Source organism: Arachis ipaensis, chromosome B3 (assembly GCF_059453495.1).
Source record: "Arachis ipaensis isolate K30076 ecotype BB chromosome B3, ASM5945349v1, whole genome shotgun sequence".
NCBI classification, from domain to species: domain Eukaryota; kingdom Viridiplantae; phylum Streptophyta; class Magnoliopsida; order Fabales; family Fabaceae; genus Arachis; species Arachis ipaensis.
The window spans coordinates 144,479,648-144,499,549 of NC_142438.1; the positions used below are offsets into that span (position 1 = coordinate 144,479,648).

General features: G+C 30.3%; 2 protein-coding genes across 2 annotated transcripts; one reads left to right on the forward strand and one right to left on the reverse strand.

Annotated features, from left to right (window-relative positions):
- Nucleotides 1-257: 257 nt before the first annotated feature.
- CCP1 (P-loop containing nucleoside triphosphate hydrolases superfamily protein) lies at nt 258-5,513 on the forward strand. The gene is made up of 11 exons (XM_016334973.3): nt 258-504; nt 1,032-1,202; nt 1,295-1,350; nt 1,861-1,926; nt 2,070-2,177; nt 2,349-2,415; nt 2,622-2,706; nt 3,508-3,668; nt 4,301-4,402; nt 4,804-5,026; nt 5,122-5,513. The coding sequence occupies exons 1-11, from the start codon at nt 466-468 to the stop codon at nt 5,253-5,255; spliced, it is 1,212 nt and encodes a 403-aa protein (XP_016190459.1). The 5' UTR covers nt 258-465; the 3' UTR covers nt 5,256-5,513.
- Nucleotides 5,514-17,763: 12,250 nt separating this feature from the next.
- Nucleotides 17,764-19,660, reverse strand: LOC148572688 (putative F-box protein At3g29830). The gene is made up of 3 exons (XM_088506561.1): nt 18,698-19,660; nt 18,334-18,507; nt 17,764-18,060 (listed from the first exon to the last, which is right to left on the reverse strand). Exons 1-3 carry the CDS (start codon nt 19,634-19,636, stop codon nt 17,764-17,766), a joined length of 1,410 nt encoding a protein of 469 aa, XP_088362687.1. The 5' UTR covers nt 19,637-19,660.
- Between the last annotated feature and the right edge of the window lie 242 nt (nt 19,661-19,902).

Here is a 19,902-nt window from a genome sequence, read left to right on the forward strand (position 1 = left end):
TCTTTAAAATTTGAACATATTGATCTGGGACTAATTTATTTAATTTAAAAAATTCTCTCACGTGTGGAGTCACATTTAATTTTTTCATTGAATATGATAGACCCTGACATACCTAAATAAACATGAAAAATCAATATGTTTAGATTTTTAAAAAATTACAAATTTAAATATATTTTTAAATCTTCAAAAATTTAAATATTTGTAGACCTATTTATCATTTCCTATTATTTTATTAACTTTCTCACACTAGCTTGAGCGTAGAGACGTGGTGGCAGCACGTGACTGAGTATCTCCAACTCAGTAGAAAGTAGAAAGAGTATCCCTTTCATTTTTTGTTGGTTGTCCTCGCTCATCACTCTTTCCAGAGTCAGAAGCTGTTGCTTTGCATACTATACTCTTGGTGTAGCTGGCCACGGAACTTCTAGAGAGAGAAACCGCTTTTCGCTTCAACTCTCTCTCTCTTACATGGCCGATGAACCAATGCCCACTCGCTGGTCCTTCCAGGTCTCAGTCTCTCTCTCTCCATCTCTGTTTGTTTGTTTCCTCAGAAGATCTTCAACGCTAAAACCATGCGCAATTCTCAATTTATTTTGCTGCTTTTTTCCCTTTTTGGCGCTACGAACCCTTGGACTGCACTTCCCCCGATCAACCTACTCGGACGATTTGTTGCGATGCTTTCAATTGCATTGTCATGCAGTTGTAGAAGTAGGATCGGTTTGATGTGTTTTTGTTAATCGGTTGTTTTTTTCTTCCGTTTTCTCGTCGTGCTAGTTGAGCTGTTCTACTAGATTGGATCCATTTTCCGTCGTTTAGTGTTCTAACTAGCTTGCAAACTTTCTAGGAAAATTTATTTCTATTTGAGAAGGCATTTACTGTCTGTTGTGTAATTTTCTGTCTGAAATTTCGTTGGTTGTGCTTTTGAATCTTGATCTGGTGGATAGTGTATTTGTGCCGAGGGTTTTACAATTTTTCATCTCTCTCTCTCTCTCTCTCTCTCTCTCTCTTGTCTTTTTTATTTATTATTATTATAGGACTTCAAATTGAATTATGATGCGATGTTTGGGAGGAAGAAAGTGGTGGAGAATGGTGAGGCTGCTGATAAAGCTGTTGGTAATGGAAACTCATTGAACCATGCATCCAACGGCAATCTGCAAGCTAAAAGATCATCTGATATGACAATCTTTGAGCAGTTTCAGAGCCAGGTTCCTATGTCTGATACATCAGATTTTTCACGTGAACCCTTCATCAATGCTTCAAATTTGACTCATCCGTGCTTCATTTTTATGTGTTTCAGGGGCAGAATCCTGCGCAGACAAATGGCTTTTCACCAAACCATGGGGACGAAAGGCCGTATGGTTTTTTGACTCATCACTTTGTATTATTTTCCAAAAGAATTCAGCACTTCTATTTTTCTGTATGGATTAATCGTGTAGAGAGAAAAAAAGAAGGAATGGTATTGGCATGCTCGAGTCGTGAATCGTGTTATGATTGGATATTAATTGCATCTCTTATAATTGTTGAAGTCATCATTTTCAATGCTTGAATCTATTTTATGAATTATTGGTTGAAATTGATTGCTTGGGTAATTGATAGTAGTGTGAAGTCTTTCTAGTTTTTCTGTTATTTATAAAATGAAACATTAAATCTTATTAACAAAGATGTCACTGGTGTATTCTACACTAATTAGAGCAGTTTATTGGAATCCTATGTATCACAAACATGTAGGTTGTTGTCCGTAATTAATTGAGCAGCAAATTAATTGGATTGTTGCTAAGCTCTGACTTTGAGTGATGTTATGGTAGATTGAAAAAATTTTCATTCTCTAAACTACTGATAATTAATTATCCTGAACATTTTCAGGCAAAAGTCTTTGCTTCCACCTTTTGAATCTGCAGAGATGCGTGCTTTAGCAGAGAGCTTAAGTAGGTAAATTTTCTCCTAATCTTTCACAAACATTTATACAACTGATGGTCATATGGAACCGATACATTGTGCTTGGATCAAGGATTTCATGTGTGATTCTTTCGTTTTATCTTTATCTTTATTATTCCACATCATACTATTGGCAGGGATATAATTCGTGGGAGTCCAAATGTGAAGTGGGAAAGCATCAAGGGGTTAGGGAATGCCAAACTTTTGCTAAAAGAGGCTGTTGTGATGCCAATTAAGTATCCCAAGTAGGTTTCGCTATTTAAGACTTACTTTGCCTAATATTGGTTATATAACTTGATAACGGTTGGTCTCATTGCATGTTAAAATACTCTTGAATATGGATGTTGTAGATCATTTACTGGACATATGAGGTGAAAACTTCTCGTAGTCACACTGATCTTTCTCATTTTGTCTAGGTACTTTACTGGTCTGTTATCTCCATGGAAAGGCATTCTCCTTTTTGGCCCACCAGGGACAGGAAAGGTTTGTATTAATATTTCCCCTAAATTGTATAGGGATTTCATCCTCAATGTCTACTAACATTGCAAGAGATTGTTGTTTTTCAGTGAAATAAAATCTTACTCTCAAACTAAACTAAATTCTTTCGACATAAAAATACAGCTTTTTCTGGATATCCATGTTTTATTTAAATTGTTGAAAGTTATATAACTTTAATTTGAATGATGCAGACAATGCTTGCAAAGGCTGTTGCAACAGAGTGCCAGACTACATTTTTTAATATTTCAGCATCATCTGTTGTCAGCAAATGGCGAGGCATGTTACTCATAACTCTTTTTCCCCCTTGTTTCCAAAGTACTTATTTTTCTTTTGTATTTTCGTTTATGTAAAACTTATAAGTCTGCAGTGTTCATTTTCTCAAGAAAGTGATTTAAATATTTTGGTTGCAAAGAATAATACTGCAATTCTGTTTCCCCGAACAAGAAGATAGACTAATCTTTTCCACAAGGTGATGCAACTAACTATTGTTGATGAAATAGTATGATGCAACAAGTGGCCTGGATCTTGTTAATTAATCTCATATCCTATTTGGTTCAGAAAAGACATGGTACTGCTGTCATCCTCTGTTACTTAGCCAAATATGTACACACAGGCACTCACATCATATATCATATTCAGAGTGCCAGGAGCTCAAAACGGCCACTTGGTATATTAGGGATGATTTGGATTGAAAGAAAGAGTGTGGATATATTTGTTTTATGAGCTTTGCAATGTCCTCCAAATAATCCTTCTAAAACAAGCAAAATGTTTTTTTTTAGAACATACTTTTTTTTTGAAGTTACTAAATACATTTTCAAAGCATTCAAATATTTTTCCTTGTTTGGCAATTATGAGGACTGTTAGGAGAATTCCTTAGGAGGATCTAGAATTATTCTTGTATTTTAGATGACATTGCTTCATTTGAATGCCTAGATTCCTCCTTTGTTTGGATTAAATTGCCTTCATCTTGTAAGGAAGAGAAAGAGCTTTCAAAGTGCTCCTTGTTCTTCTCTGTTTAGTTTATAATACAGTGGGCAACTGGGCATGCACATTTACAGAATTTATTCTAGATTGCAGGTGATTCCGAGAAGTTGATAAAGGTGTTATTTGAGCTTGCAAGACACCATGCCCCCTCAACCATATTTCTTGATGAAATTGATGCAATCATTAGTCAACGCGGTGAAGCACGCAGTGAACATGAAGCAAGTAGACGACTAAAAACTGAACTACTCATACAGGTGATGCTTTCTTCTTAAACTAAATATAATTTCATAATCACCAGCTTAATGATAATAACATGATTTGTATTGAAAACACTTTATATGTTAGCTGTCCTTGGATAAAATCAACTATGATAGAATTCGAAGTTATTGCATATATTGGACTTGTTTCTTGCCTCCTATATCTGGTCAGCAAAAAGAGAATGTACTGTTGAGAGTGTTTACCATCCAAAATATGACTGTTATATAGAGGTGGATCCACATTGTATATGTTGTGGGGACAATTACCTGGACTAAGTTTGAGGAAATTTTACTGAATATGTTTTTTATTGTTCATTTCACCCTTTAACTAGCTAGTGTGACTGAGATTCATTTGACCATTATTTTACCGGACTAAGAAAGATAGGTAATACTTTACTCTTATTGAGGAAACTGAATATTGCACTAACCCGTGATCCGATCAGATCACTACCTCTTGAAATTTTCACTCACATTATCTCACTGTATTTATAGTTCTGTATTTATACTACACAACGTACAATTCCTTTAGTTCCCTTGCAGCACCTTACAGCTCCTTTATCAATTTACAATGAAGTGACGTGTATTCTGTTGTGCTCTCTCAAATATTGATCATTTGCATTAGATTGCAGATGGACGGTTTGGCCAAGACTGATGAGCTTGTTTTTGTTTTGGCGGCAACAAATCTTCCCTGGGAATTGGATGCAGCTATGCTCCGCCGTCTTGAGAAGCGAGTATCCTTTCAACATATAATAGTTCATTGTTCACTACCAAAATTTGAACATTTTATTCTTTAAACAAATTGACATTCTGTCTTGGTTAATATATTAATTTTACTCCATCTGGAGATGCATTGCCAGCCAAGTAGAGCTGCATTTGCAAGCTCAGTATGCATGAAGCACACTATAAATTGGGCTTCTTTTAAATTAACCTAAGATGTTTGGGAGGCACACATGAATTACCAAGAATGTAACCAACTTCATAGATCCTCTCTTTTGATCAGCACACTGACTGTTCTTTCCTTTTAGGGTAGAAAATATATCTTTGTCCAAGTCATATTCACATGATACCTCCTAAGCAGTCTGATCATGCAATTTATCCTCTCTAATGGTTTTCCTTTGACCATATTGGAAAGATCCTTGTACCACTCCCAGAACCAGAAGCAAGAAGATCCATGTTCGAGGAACTCCTTCCTCCGCAGCCTGATGAGGAAGAGATCCCCTATGATTTGCTAGTGGAGCGGACCGAAGGATATTCAGGGTCAGATATCCGGTTACTCTGCAAAGAGACAGCGATGCAGCCTTTGAGACGCCTAATGTCTCAACTTGAACAGAGACAAGAGGTGGTACCGGAAGAAGGTATGTCAGTTTGCACAATCTACATGCACTGGTTACTCCTGGTAGTGCTGTTCCTTCAATGTTGACATTTGCAATTCGCATTAATTGTGTTGCAGAGTTGCCAAAAGTTGGGCCAATCAGGTATGAAGATATAGAAGCAGCATTGAAAAACACAAGGCCATCTGCTCACCTGCATGCCCATAAATATGAAAAGTTTAATGCTGATTATGGCAGTCAAATACTTCACTGAATAGATGTAGCCTTCACTTTCTTCCATTAGGTAGCTCTCCCAATTTGTATGCGACAAAATTGCGGTTGTACAACTACGGAACCCGAAACATTATTTGGGTGGAGTTTGGCGATGTTATTTGCATAATTTCATCAAATGGTTCTCAGGTTCTGGTTTTTCTCAAACCCCGGTCAATTTGTGTTTGTGCAACAATTATTACAAGTCCCGTCGTATTTAGGCTTCGGGATATGGCTGTGGGTAATTAAGTTTTTATGACTACAATCTTTATAATTGCTTGGTAGTTCTCTCTTTTGAGTTAATTTTTCGAGTCAGTAATTTTTCACTTAAATCCCTAGTTTATATATGGTTTTTTCTGTAACTGATACTATTTTTTCATGCAAACGTTAGCGTTAAATGCCTTGCATTTTTACGTTAAAAAAAATAGTAAAAGTAAATACCTCTCGGTTTTTGTTATAGTTAAAGAGTTAAGATTTTTTTTACAATAAAAAAATATGCACATTATATACAATTTTCACACTATTTTAAAAATTTAGTTATAACATTTACTTTTCAGTAAAGAACTCCTTTCTATTATCCCAAATTATCTCTTAAATTTTCATTTTTCACAAAATTATAAAATTTAAAAGTATTAAAAATAAAAGAAAGAAATAAAAATAGATCAAATAAGCCCTAAGGATTCATTATGTCTGGTAGATTCTTGAGTCATGAAATTGTTTTAACATGTATTATTTTTTTGGTGACTCTCTGGACTCTTTTTGGTGACTAACATGTATTATTTTGATATAGTTTATTTGACATTGAGTAAAACTTTTTGGTTTTTTTTCCCTCAATTTAACATATTAATTATTAAATAAGAATTTGTCAAAAGTTCTTTAATTTTATCTTAGCTTTCACATGTTTTTATGCGCAAGGAATTTGATGATCCAACAACCTTTGGACTATTAAATAGTCCTAACAATAAAATATATTTTTTAAGTTTTTAATAATTATTAAATAATTTTTATTTAATTTAATTATAAATTAATTTTTTATATATTATTTAATTATAAAATTTATTTTTTATTTTATAAATTATTATTTTATTATTTATCTATTTTATCTTTAAAATTTTATCTTCAATAAAAAAAATAGATGCCAATTAATATCTAACAGTTATATAAGTCTATTAGTGTTTGTAGGTAAATGTCTCCAGCAAGATAGATTTAAACAAGATGCAATACTATATTTATAAATTATAAATTTATGCAACCCACTACTAATTTAAAATTTGTAAGTTTTTTTTTTTGTCTATTCTTTGGTATATATAATTTTTCCTTAACAATATATATAACATTCATATTACAATTTTATGGTTTATATATATGTTCTCATTTAAGAGAATGAACACTGGTGTCTAATGATAATTTCTGTTGAGATCGCACAATCTATCACTCGGACATCTAGTTTGATAATGACAAAAATTTTTATCGTACGTGTTATTAATACATTAGTAATGCTAACAAAATGTTTTTTAAACTTCGTTTATTTGTACATATTAATTCACATGTCTCTAAAGATATAATAACACATACTATGAAGAGAGAAATTTTTTAGTTTTAGAGAGAGAAAAAAGTCATGTAAAAATGGGAGCTTTTGTTCAAAAAAAGAAGGCTGTTCAAAAAAAGGAAGGCATAATATATAGCGCAATACTCAATTCAATCGATTGTGTTATCCTTTTAATTAATTGAATAAAAAAATTTATATTTCCGTGCAAAATTCAATTGATTGTGTTATACTTTCAATTGCCCAATTCAATCGATTGTGTTACACTTTTAATCGATTGAATAAGAAAAAATCCATATTATCATACAAAATTCAATTGATTGTGTTGTATTTTCAATCTATTGAATACGAAAAAATTTATATTCTAGTGTGCAGTTTAATCGACTATGTTATACTTTTAATCGTTTTTTTTACACCACTCGTTTCTTATCAATGAATTGATGTCAAATAAATAAATTGAATTAACAACAAACACGATTTTTTTATTTTTATCAAGAGAAAAATTCGTTGATTCATATTGTCAAAATATGTATAGACATCACGATTAATAAAAAATTTATTTCGTTGTTATTTTTAATTGTTAATAAGCATAAACGATGAATAATAAAATAATAATTTATAAAATAGAGAATAAATTTTATAATTAAATAATATATAAAAAATTAATTTATAATTAAAATTAAATAAAAATTATTTAATAATTATTAAAACATTTTAAAAATATATTTTATTACTAAAACTATTTAATAGTCTAAATATTATGATAAAAAATTAATTATATGATAAATTGATTAAAAAGATAAATTGATTATACTCATTGAGTTTAAAAAGATAAATTGATTATATGATAAAAAAAATATTAAATGATTGTGTTTCTTAAAGTTATCACCTGATGGTACCATTTTTTCTAAAATATCGTTTATATATAGATTTATATAATATTTTGTTATTTTTAAACAAAATAGTGAATTAATAGACATAATACAAGTCACTGGTTTGATTAAACCAAGCATTGGCAGCCACCGTCCAAGGCCAAGGCAGGAAACGAAGGGGAGTGAATATCTCGATTTTTTTTCTGTCAATAAATATTATTGTCAAGTATTTTTTTTGTCTTATTTGAAAAAAATGATAAAATATTGTATTTGTACCAGCAATTTTTTTTTTTTAAAAAGGGATAAATTATCTTCTAAAAACCTATACCCAGTCAAATTGTTGAAGAATTACATTGCAATACACCGTCAAAAAATCTGCAATACACTTTCTATTGTTATGATCCGACTGCATACCGCTTCAATTTAACTATTAATATGGCCGGGCCGGACCCCAGAAATAAGTAACAGAATTATAGAAGAATCAAAGAAAATATAACAATAGCAATAATTTAAGGGGAATGCTAGGGGGACAATAACTTTGTTGAACAAAATGAACAATCACCAATCAAATAAAAACACACTATACCTCCAAATTAATCCTCTAAATTTTAATATTAAAATAACCATCCGTACACTAGTAAAATGAACATCCGATATATCTATTATTTACATTATTTAATATTTTCATTGTTTACCTATACTTTTCCATAATTTAATAAATAATGTTGACTATTCATCTATCTTTTTTAATTCATGTCCAACTACTCATTCTACATACACGTTACTGTAAATATCTTCACAATTCGCCCTTCCAACTTCAAACACGCAGGCGCACGGGAGTGGATCCTCTCGTACTTAATCTTCATACTGTATTTTTCGTGCAAATGACACTGAAATTCTTGTACAAATTACTCACCACCGTTTCTTTTACAGTTATTATATATTGTCATTGAGTTTCTTATAAAAAAAAAAAAGAAGTGTATTCCATGCATTTCTCTGCAGTTCCGTCGAAATGCAGTAGCATTTCTCATGCAATGCTCATCAGCATGAAGAAACAGTAATCTCTTTCAACAAAAAAATAAAAAATAAAAGTAATGACCGTACACGCCTCTCTTAGCTACCATGAGTTTCCTTAATTATTTTAGTTTTCTCAAGAAAGCTAAGGAAAATTCCCAACAACGCACTTGAACTATACAATTAATATAAGAATACAACAATATCAAAATATAATGTTTTTACAAGTTAAATTTCATGCAAAGTTTACAAATGTTGACACGCTCATATATATCATACATGTAAATGTACCCTAATGTACACATGCATGCATCAAAAACGTCTATAAATACGAAATGGCAGATCAAATACACAAAAACAAATACAGTTTTAATTAGTCCATTGATCACAACATTTTACTAATTACATTACATTACATTTCTCACAATGAATCGACAAACTAAACCCGAAAATGTGGACCAGGTCATATCCCTGCGCGATCCACCCCGGCAGTCCCGCAGCAGCAACCAGCAGTCTCGCAGCGGCGGCGGCAGCAGCAGCAGCAACAACAGAGCAGCGAAAACTGAAGACTTGGCCTATACGACTAAGATGACCACAAAACCCACATGATCACTAGGAAACAAAACAGGTACTTAAAGTATATATATTATGGGAAGTTCTATGGTGATATTGGTTTTGGTGGCTAAGAGTGGTATAAATTTGACCAACAAATAAAATATTGACACATGATAAAAAAATAAATCTAAAATTAAAATGATTCTCTCTTTCTTATAATTTCTTATAATTACTTTTATCAAAATAATTTTTTATAATTTTTTTATAATTATAAAAATAATTTAAAAAAATATTAAAATAAAATTTTAATTATATTTTTAATTATTATTTTATTATTATTTTTATTTTTAAAAAATAATTTCTTATAATTATTTTTATTATTATTATTTTTAATAATTTCTAAAAATAATATCAAAATTATTTTTTAATTATTTTTATTATTATTTTTTATCAAAATAAATTTTTTTATAATTATTTTTTCTTTTTGTAATTTTGGAAAACTAAAACCAAAATAATATTCTTTCTCTTATAATTTTTTATGATTATTTTTAAACTAACACCAAGAGAAAAAATATCATTTTGGTATTAGTTTTTCAAAATTACAAAACAAAATCATTATAAAAAATTATTTTTTAAAAACAAAAATAATAATAAAAATAATTAAAAAATAATTTTGGTGTTATTTTTAGAAATTACTAAAAATAATTAAAAAATAAAAATAATTATAAAAAATTATTTTAGTAAAAATAATTATAAAAAAATTATTTTATTAAAAATAATAAAATAATAATAAAATAATAATTATAAATATAATTATAAAATTATTTTGGTGTTATTTTTTTAAAATTATTTTTTATAATTATGAAAATAATTATAAAAAATTATTTTGATAAAAATAATCATAAAAAATTACAAAAGAGAGAATCATTTTTATTTTAGATTTAATTTTTTTACCATATGTCAATATTTTACTTGTTATTCAAATTTATACCATTTTTAACCACCAAAATTAATGCCATTATAGAACTTCCCATATATTATTATCTCATTGTTATTAAGCATGATGTGAAGAAGATGATAACTAAATATTATTCATCCTTTCAATATTTTTGTTGAAGGTACATGCACATGTGGAAGTGGGAATAAGCTTGCAGCAGCAGCAGCAGCAGAGATTGTTATTGTTGATCAAAGATTATTCATTATTTGGTTAATTAATTGTAATTCGTTAATTATTATTGTTCGTTTCGTTCTTATTGGTCTATCTGTTTAATTTGTAGCTTTTGACCATTATTATATAGAAAGTGATTTACGAAAATATTTGTTAACAAAAAAAATTAATCATAACTCAGTTTTATTTAATATTTATTAATTATTGTGACAATTAATAAATATTAAATAACATAAATTTTAGCCCTTTTTTACTTAGCATTATCGTTATATTTATAGGAAGGTTTTGAAGGTTTAATTAGGTGGTCATCACTAACTCATTTTCTTTGGATAAGCTTTCAATTACTCCTTATATCATATCACTCCACCTATTTTAGAGCAAATATTCAATCCAGTCCCTATTCATTTTTAAGAAGGATAACGCGATTCTTGTTAAAAAAAAATACGTTCCGACTCCTGTTTCTATATTTCATAAGACATGGCAGCCCTTCTATGCCTTTCGGCGTTAAAAACAAATGAAATAAGTATATGTGTCACTTAAGTGTGATGAATTGGCTGTCAGGTGTCTATTAAGTGTCAACCTGTCAATTTAAAAATAGACAGGAGTCGATCTCTCCCTGCCTCCCAAACAAAAACGCTATCATTTTAAGTGGGTATAGTTAATTGAATACTCTTTTGAGTAACTATATTAGTAAGGGCTGTAATGATGATTCCCTTATTCTATTATTATGGTATCATGTGTTAAATTTCAACTTTCAGCCGATGGCTTCTTACTTTATTCAACAAATTTATAATGCCTTATTTTATTACAAAATTATGTATACTACTGCATTCTTTAAAATTGAATAAACAAACATATAAAAAAAAGTAGTTTAATTATATTTATATTCATGCATTAAAAGTGATCAATAGCAACAAATGTCATAGTCTAAACAACTTAACAACCATGATCACCATGTTTCACAATACTCCACAAGCAACATTTGATCTCTCTAAACTACACCACTAAACAAGTTTTCAACTACAATTCCAACAACAAATGCTAACATAACACATCCAACACTAGTGCATCTAATTTGACTAAAATTCAATCTAATTTTCTTCAAATGAATTTTTAAGCCAACTAATCTTTCCTCTAACTTCCTAACTTTGTTATCATCTGCAAAAGAATGACCTTCTTTATGATTCTGATTCAGCTTCAAACCTCCGAATAAAAGAGTCTTCATTTGCAACATCCTCATTGAATGATGCAACATAATCATCAAGCCAACAAAAGTATTTGCAATGAAGTGTTGGAGTCTATAAAATAATATTTTTTATTATAAATCTAATAGAAAATAAAGTGAACATAATTTTAATTCTTGATAAACCTACCTTGAAATATGAGCATCAATGAAAAACAAAGTGAACAAAATTTTAATTGTTAATAAACCTACCTTAAAGTATGAGCATCGAAAGAATAGTCTATTTGGGTTTATATCGGTTTCGAACATGAACAAAATTGCATAAATTTTACAATTACATTCTGGGACAACCCTCTTTTTCTTCCACCTTGATTCCACACTCCCAGTAACTTTCAAACTCCAACCTGATTCGTTTTCAACTCTCCCACTTCACCGATTTGATGTCGACCCACGTTCTTTACTATCAACCATGCCGTCCTAGGGTTTATAGTCGAACACATTGATGCATTTTCAAAGTATATAGTGAAGGAGCGCAGCATTTGAACCTCTCATCCCACTTAAAATAATAGCGTTTTTGTTTGGGAGGTAGAGGCAGATCGACCTCTGTCCATTTTTAAATTGACAACTTGACATTTAATAGACACCTGACAGCCAACTTATTACCTTTAAGTGATACGTATATTTATTCTGTTTGGTTTTAATGTCGAAAGGCACAGAAGGACCGTCATGGCTCATGAAATATAAAGATAGAGATCAAAAAGTACTTTTTTTCTAGACAAAAATCGCTTTATCCTTCTAAAAAATAGACAAGAACCGGATTAAATATTTATTCCCCATTTTATCTAATTTCCCACATGCTCAACTCTATATTATCAGTTTATCACTCTTATCAACCATTTAAGAAAAATTATTTTTATTACTTCGCCAAGTTTTATTCAACCTCAATAAAGTTTTATTTGTATGTGCACCTTGATTATGTGTACTAATTATTCACGTGTTTTTTATTATTAAAATTATTTTAGAATTTAACAAAGATTAAATTATAAATTTTTTAATCATAAAACTCTAATAATATATCATAAAATAAATTAAAAAATTAAACTAATAAAATAAAACCCATGAATAATTTTATATATTAACAAAATTAAAAATATTAAACCACATACATTTGACTAAAATATAAAACTGTATCAGAGAATATTTTTATTTTTAGTCATACTATTTTATTTAAGAGAAAATATAATTAGACAACAGTTATCAATTTATTATCAAATAAATATGTTTTCGCCCCATCTTATCAAAATACATGCTCAATGATGAGTTTTTAAGTTTAATGTATTATCAATGTAAAATATTTTATACAATCATATACTTATTATATTTATATTCTTGGATAATTATTTATACATTCAATAAAAATAATAATTTTTTTAAAGATAAATTATTAATTGGATTCATCAATAAAATTACTTTATATTAATAATAGATTAAAATTAAATTTCGTTTAATACCAAATATAATTAAGTTGCATTCTTAAATACTTCTTCTTTCAAATAGTATCTGCATATTCGAAAAAATATTAAGATCAAGTAATTTTGTGAAACTAACTACTATATTCAATAATAATGTTGCATTACTAATCAAATTGGTGTAAAATAAATAAATAAATAAATAATAAATATAAAATAAAAAAATATAAATAAATAAATCTAGTATTAATAATATCCACCACAATTAATATCTCAATATAATAGAAATGATATATATATATATATATATATATATATATATATATATATATATATATATATGTAGTAACGTATATATAAAAGAGTGAGAGAGAAGAGTGTTTATATATTATGGTAGCATGTAAAGAAGAAGAAAAGTGCTTTGTTATTATTGTGTGATATGTTTCAGATTTTACTATTATTTATATAAGTACAAAATATTTATTTTTCAAATTTCATAAAATTTAGTATTTTTTGAGGAACTAATTTTTTCTATTAAAAAAAGTTAGCCGCCCAACATTGTGAAGAAAGTCACAATGTATTAAATGGGCTTCCATTCATATTTATCACAACATTTTTCGTTGGATGTCCATTTAGGATTATGTCTCATTCAAATCTTACTAAAGAAAATCCCAATGAAAAAAAATTTTAGTAAAGAAAAAATAGTACAATATCATTTGTGATGAGGACTGTCTCATTAAAAATCTTGTAAAAAAATTTATTAGGGAGAAAAACCTGACCAAAGAAAAAAGAGTATAGTCTCCCCTCTTTGCCAACATTATTTTATATCTTGAAATTGGCGCATCCCAATCTGATGTACCAATTTTTTAAAGGAGGATTTTGGAAGTGATTTTGTAAATAAATCTGCCAGATTATCACTTGAGCGGATCTATTGGATATCAATTGTTCATTGATTTTGAAGATCATGGGTGAAGAAGAATTACTTTGATTGGATTTTTTGGGAAATGTGCTTTTAATCGAATAATTTGCGCAAGTAATCTCGTAAACGCCAAGTTGCGAGAAGACAATAAGCACACATGTGACCATCTCAAATATGCATCTATTAGGACCATAAAATATCTAAAAGATCCACATGGTGGATTAATAGGTCCACATATATCGCCTTGATTTCTTTCTAGGAATTTAGGAGACTCAAATCTAAACTTTACTGGTGATGGCCTTAAAGTTAGCTTTCCTTGAGAACATACAGCACAACAAAATTTACTAAATTTAAAAATCTTCTGGTTCTTTAGTGAATGTTCATGGGAGTTTTCAATAATTTTTCGCATCATAGTTGTTCCTGAATGACCCAATCGATCATGCCAAATTTTAAATTCATGTAGGTTAGTAAACTTTTGCAGGTTTACAATGGCATGTAATTCAATTGCACTCATTTTAGTATAATATAACCCAGATGAAAGTGAGCGTAACTTTTTTAATATAGTCTTTTTATTTGAATCATGAGTTGTGATATATAAATACTCATGATGTTCCTCATTCATTGTTTCAATATGATATCCATTTTGGCAAATATCTTTAAAACTCAACAAGTTCTTTAGAGACTTGGTAGACAATAGTACATTATTTATTATGAATTTTGTTCATTTGGGAAACAAAATTATAATTCTTCCAGAGCCTTCTATCATATTGCATGAGCCAATAATAGTATTAACATATTCTTCTTTTGGTATAAGATGTGTAAAAATATATATTATTTTTGAGAATAGTATGCGAACTTGCACCTATTCGCAAGGCAAATATCTTCATTATATGTCCTTGTCATTTTTTTCAAAAACAAATAATAATAATAATAAAATGAATAAAAGTATATGTGCAGTAAAATTATTTTAATAATTTTGAAATTCATAAATATAAACATTACTATTTTATTAAACATTATTTATATACATCATATTTAAAAGGGATAAGTATTGTTTTAGTCCCTAACATTGAGGGTCAGAATCGAAACTGTCCCTAACATAATTTTTTATTTAGAATCATCCTTAACGATTTTTTTCGTATTAAAATCGTTCTTTTTAATAAAATTTTTAATTTTATTCTTAAACTACCCCTACATTAATAAAAAATTATAATTTTTTTAAAAAAATAAAACAAAAGAATGGTGTGGGAGGGGGGAGGAAAGGAAAGGGAAAGGACGCGGGGTAGGGGTGGGGGGAAGGGAAGAGGGGGACGGGGAGAAGGGAAGGGGGGAGGGGGACGGCAGCGGCGAAGCTTGGAGTCGCCGTTGGGAATCGTGAGGGAGAGAGGAGACGCGAGCCACTGCCGCCGTTGACCTTGTTGCTGCACCTCGCCTTGCCGCCTTGCGTTTCATCTGCACCTCGCCCCCTCTCTTTTTGCTTCTTGCTTCTTGCTTTTTGGTTCTGCTTCTGCATCTTGCTTCTGCTTTCTTACTTTTCTGATTTTGCTTCTTGCTTTTGCTTCTTGCTTTCTTGCTTCTGCTTCTTGCTTTTTGCTTCTACTGCTTCTACTTCTTGCTTTTTGTTTCCTGATTCTCGATTCTGCTTCTGTTTTTGCTTTCTTGCTTTTAATCAGAAATAAAATCAAGGAGCATTCGAGACATCCATTGCACAAGGAGCATGATAAGTTTTCTGATTCTATGACTGCCTTTGCTTTCTCTGCTTCTGTGACTGCCTCTACTTCTGATTTTGATTTGTTGTTTTTTGATTTTAATGTTGTTGTGTGTTGATTTGATTGTTGAATTTGTTGAATTTGTGTTGATTTGTTGAATTTTCGATTCCTTGATTTGTTGAATTTATGTTGATTTCATTGATGTTGTTTTTCTTGGTGGTGGAGGTAAAGGTGCTGGTGGCGGTGGAAGTAAAGGTGCTGATAGTAGTGGAGGGTATTTTTGTCCAGAAAAAGTTAAAAAAGACAATTTTAATACGAAAAAAAATGTTAAGGATGATTCTAAATAAAAAATTATGTTGGGGATGGTTTTGATTCTGACCCTCAACGTTAGGGACTAAAACAATACTTATCTATATTTAAAATCCAAACACGTAGAAAATAAAATTTAACAAGAAGTTTCTTACATTATTTATTTACATGAGTACTTAACAAATCCACATATTAGACTTTTTCATCATTGAGCAAATGACCAATATTTTCTTCAAGATCCTCAAAGAAATCAAATACTTCATAATGAGTAGTGTAATTTTTAGCAACATCATTTGAAACAAAATTTGTTTCCTTTCCTTTGTCATTCTTTTTCAAAGATGCTTAATAAAGATCAACTAAGTGTCTTGGGGTACGACAGATACGTGACCAATGGCCCTTTCCACCACAATGGAAATATTTATCCACTGTTGGTTTATTTTGTCCATTATTTTTTTCTTTATCCCACTTTCTGGTGAGATCCTTTCTTGTGAATATAATTTTTCTTCCTTCCATAATTTTTCTTATTATCAAAACCTTGCCATTTATCTCTTTTGAAGTAATGATTTACTGCATTTGCTTTAGAAAATGGGGCGACGCCAGCTGGGCGTGCTTCATGATTTTTTAAAAGCAACTCATTGTTGCATTCAGCAACAAGAAGACAAAAAATTATCTCAGAATATTTTTTAAATTCTTTTTCTCGATACTGTTGTTGCAGGAGCACATTCGAGTCATAAAAGGCCGAGAAAGTTTTTTTCTAATATGTCATTATAATTTATCTTTTTTCCACATAATTTTATTCATGAGGTAATTCGAAACATTGCTGAATTGTGTATTCATTTATGGATATAAAATTCTGTAGACGTAAGTGTGTCCACTTATATCGGGTTTGAGGAAATATCATTATTTTTTTTATGATTATGATTATACCTTTTTTCAAGGTTTTTCCACATATCTGTAGAATGTTTTAGTGGGAAATATTCATTTTTCAATCTTCCGTCAATGTGACGACGAAAGAAGATCATAACTTTGGCTTTATCTTTCTGAAATGCATTTTTTCGCCATCTAGTATCCACGATAAGTAGTTGTTTTCAAATATATCAAGAGTATTAAATTCGAGATAAGAGAGCTTTAATTTGACATAATAAAAATTTATTACCTGAGTCTTCCTAAATTTTGATCAGAATCTCGTGCTGATAGCGTGTTGTAAAATAAATAAATAAAAAAAAATAAATATAAAATAAAAAGATGTAAATAAATAAATCTAGTATTAATGTTCACCACAATTAATATCTTAATATAATAGAAATGATTCATATATATATTACTAATATGTAGTAATGTATATATAAAAAAGAGAAGAGTGTTTATATAATTATCGTAGCATGTAAAAAAAAGAAAAAAGTGCTTTATTATCGTTGTGTCATATACTTCAGATTTTATTACTATTTATACGTGTATAAAATATTCATTTTTCAAACTTCATAAAATTTAGTCTTTACTAAAAAACTAAATTTTTGTATCGAAAAAATTTTTCTAACATTGTAAAAAAAGTCACAATATATTAAATGGACATCAATTTATATTTATCACAACACAAATTACCAAATATTATATTAAAATTTCATAGGATACATCTACAATTCATCAGTAGGTATTAGGGGAAATTTTACTGTACAGACATATTTATCAGTGCACTCCTTAACCATATACATACCTCTGCATCTCTATTATCTATTAACAAAGAGTTTTCTCCCAACCATAATAACAGTCAACGAATTATTATGGCCAAAACTCTTGAAGCCTTTGGAATACGGAGCAATTGCGATGCTAAAATACGACGCATCTCCACCGTGTTAGGGTCATCATTCTTGTTATTCAAAACATTGATGCTGAGCTTCGTCAAAATTGAAGCCGCACTGATGAAATAGGAGCATGCATAGAGTTGGTCGCTTGTGGCGATAAACCCATTCATTTCCACTTCCCTGAGGCTTCTTCTGAAGCAAGTTGGCACTGGCAACCTCTTCCAGAAATTCTTAAGATCCACATCATAAGGGGTTTCATATTCCTGCTAACACAAAAAATTATTATTAGTTATTATTATTATATTCAAGTTTTAATAATATGCTTACAGTTAAGAATCTTGTTAATATGTAACAACATATTGTAAAAATATTATAAAAACTTTATTAAAAATATTGAAAAATAAAATTTTTTATTACAATAAATTAAAAATATCAGAAATTAAAAACATGTTATTATTATATTTCATAAAACGTGCTTTTCAAAATAGCTAAATCCTATAATTAAAATGAAAAGCATTTGACTTGAATTGACTCACGGAGAGGATATTGCAGTGGTCAAGGTCTATTGTAACTTTGGTCAACCTAGGACAACTGTTGAGAAACCAAAGGAATCCGCAAAATTCTTGGGGATGCATTTGGATTTTCATCTTCAAGTGTCTCACCCTCAAACCCCCTGGTAGCCTCACCGGTTCATCTCCCGAAGGAATCACCTTTCATTCATTAACAAATTAATAAAATTACAAAAAACGTTTTAGTTACTATATTAGTATTAGTATATATATACTTAAATAAAAAGCTAGAAATCTAGTAATGAAATATAGTCTTACATTCTACCATTTCTAACTATTACTATTCCCAAAACCAAAGAAACCGTTGCAATAACACACATATACGAAGTACCTGAAGAATCACGCTGCAAACTGTAAGAACATTGACCGCAAAGAAATCTTGAAGAAAATTCTGAAGTTCGTTGCCACATTCAAAGAACTCATCCATGGGGCTTAAATCAAGATCTGCCTCCTCTATGGTACCAGCTTCTACCTTCACTTCAGACACCGGCGGCACTGAACCACAGTACTTGAAAACCTTCAAATTTGGCGCCTCAAAACCAATATAATCCGTTCCAATTATGCACCTATCAATCACCAACTTCTTCAGTTCCAATTTCTTTACATCAAAGGATTCAATATCCCAACATTTCTTCAGGCTCAAACTCTCGATCCACTTGCACGTCGATAACAGCGTCCTAATCGATTCCAGTTGCAACGGAATCCAAGCAAGAGTCACATCTTTCAGTGCCACAAACTTGGCGAAATTTGCAGGCGCGAAACTGCACGAGTGCAGTTTCAAACTCTCGAGCTTCTGGTGCAGTTTCTTGTTCTCGTAAAGGTGTCTCGGAAATTCAACTGAGGCATCGTGGATATTCTCTTCAGGATGTTCGTCCTCCCACTGCGCCTCGGCGAAATCGAGTTCCAAATCTTTCACGCCATCCTCTACGGCGAAATCGACGTAGGCTCCAACGATGTCACCGCAGTTCGAAGGAGGAGAAACCCTGAGGGTGAATTTATCGTGGAGACGGTGGTTTTTATGTAATGTGATCCAGATCTTGATGAAGTTCTTGAAAGTCTTCCTTTGCAGTGCTTCAAGGGCTCCATAAGCTTCTACGTTCTTGCATTCGAGTTGGTTGTTCTTCACTGTGTTGGTAGATTGCCACATCTTCAACCACTTCTTGGAGAGGATACATGTTTTCGCTGTTTCTTTGAAAGGAAGCGAGGAAACAATGTTGAGAAGAAGCTCTTCGGGTAATGAAGAAATTTTGTCGGTTTCTTTTTCTGCCATCTTTCTAGTTCTTGAAATGGTTATGGAATGTGGAGCTATATATGAAGAATTATTAATTATATTTATAGGGAGGTTTTTGATAATGAAGTGGTGCAAATTAAAAGACATAACCTTTTGAAGGGAAGAGTTTTGACTTTTGTGTAGTAGTTTCAAAACAATGCAATGATTGGTAATCAGGAAAGTGGAAATGCTTGATAAGCAAAGAAAATGAGACAAAAATAATTATAATTTATTTTGTTTAATATTTATTAATTATTATAAAAATT

What these genes read in the sequence shown, in the direction of transcription:
- LOC148572688 (XM_088506561.1), bottom strand. Translation starts at nt 19,636, where the DNA reads ATGGCAGAAAAAGAAACCGACAAAATTTCTTCATTACCCGAAGAGCTT. An exon ending in TTTGCAGCGTGATTCTTCAG is followed by an intron (nt 18,508 to 18,697) that starts GTACTTCGTATA and finishes AATGAATGAAAG; the next exon opens with GTGATTCCTTCGGGAGATGA. An exon ending in ACCACTGCAATATCCTCTCC is followed by an intron (nt 18,061 to 18,333) that starts GTGAGTCAATTC and finishes TTGTGTTAGCAG; the next exon opens with GAATATGAAACCCCTTATGA.
- CCP1 (XM_016334973.3), top strand. Translation starts at nt 466, where the DNA reads ATGGCCGATGAACCAATGCCCACTCGCTGGTCCTTCCAG. An exon ending in TTGAGCAGTTTCAGAGCCAG is followed by an intron (nt 1,203 to 1,294) that starts GTTCCTATGTCT and finishes TATGTGTTTCAG; the next exon opens with GGGCAGAATCCTGCGCAGAC. An exon ending in TTAGCAGAGAGCTTAAGTAG is followed by an intron (nt 1,927 to 2,069) that starts GTAAATTTTCTC and finishes TACTATTGGCAG; the next exon opens with GGATATAATTCGTGGGAGTC.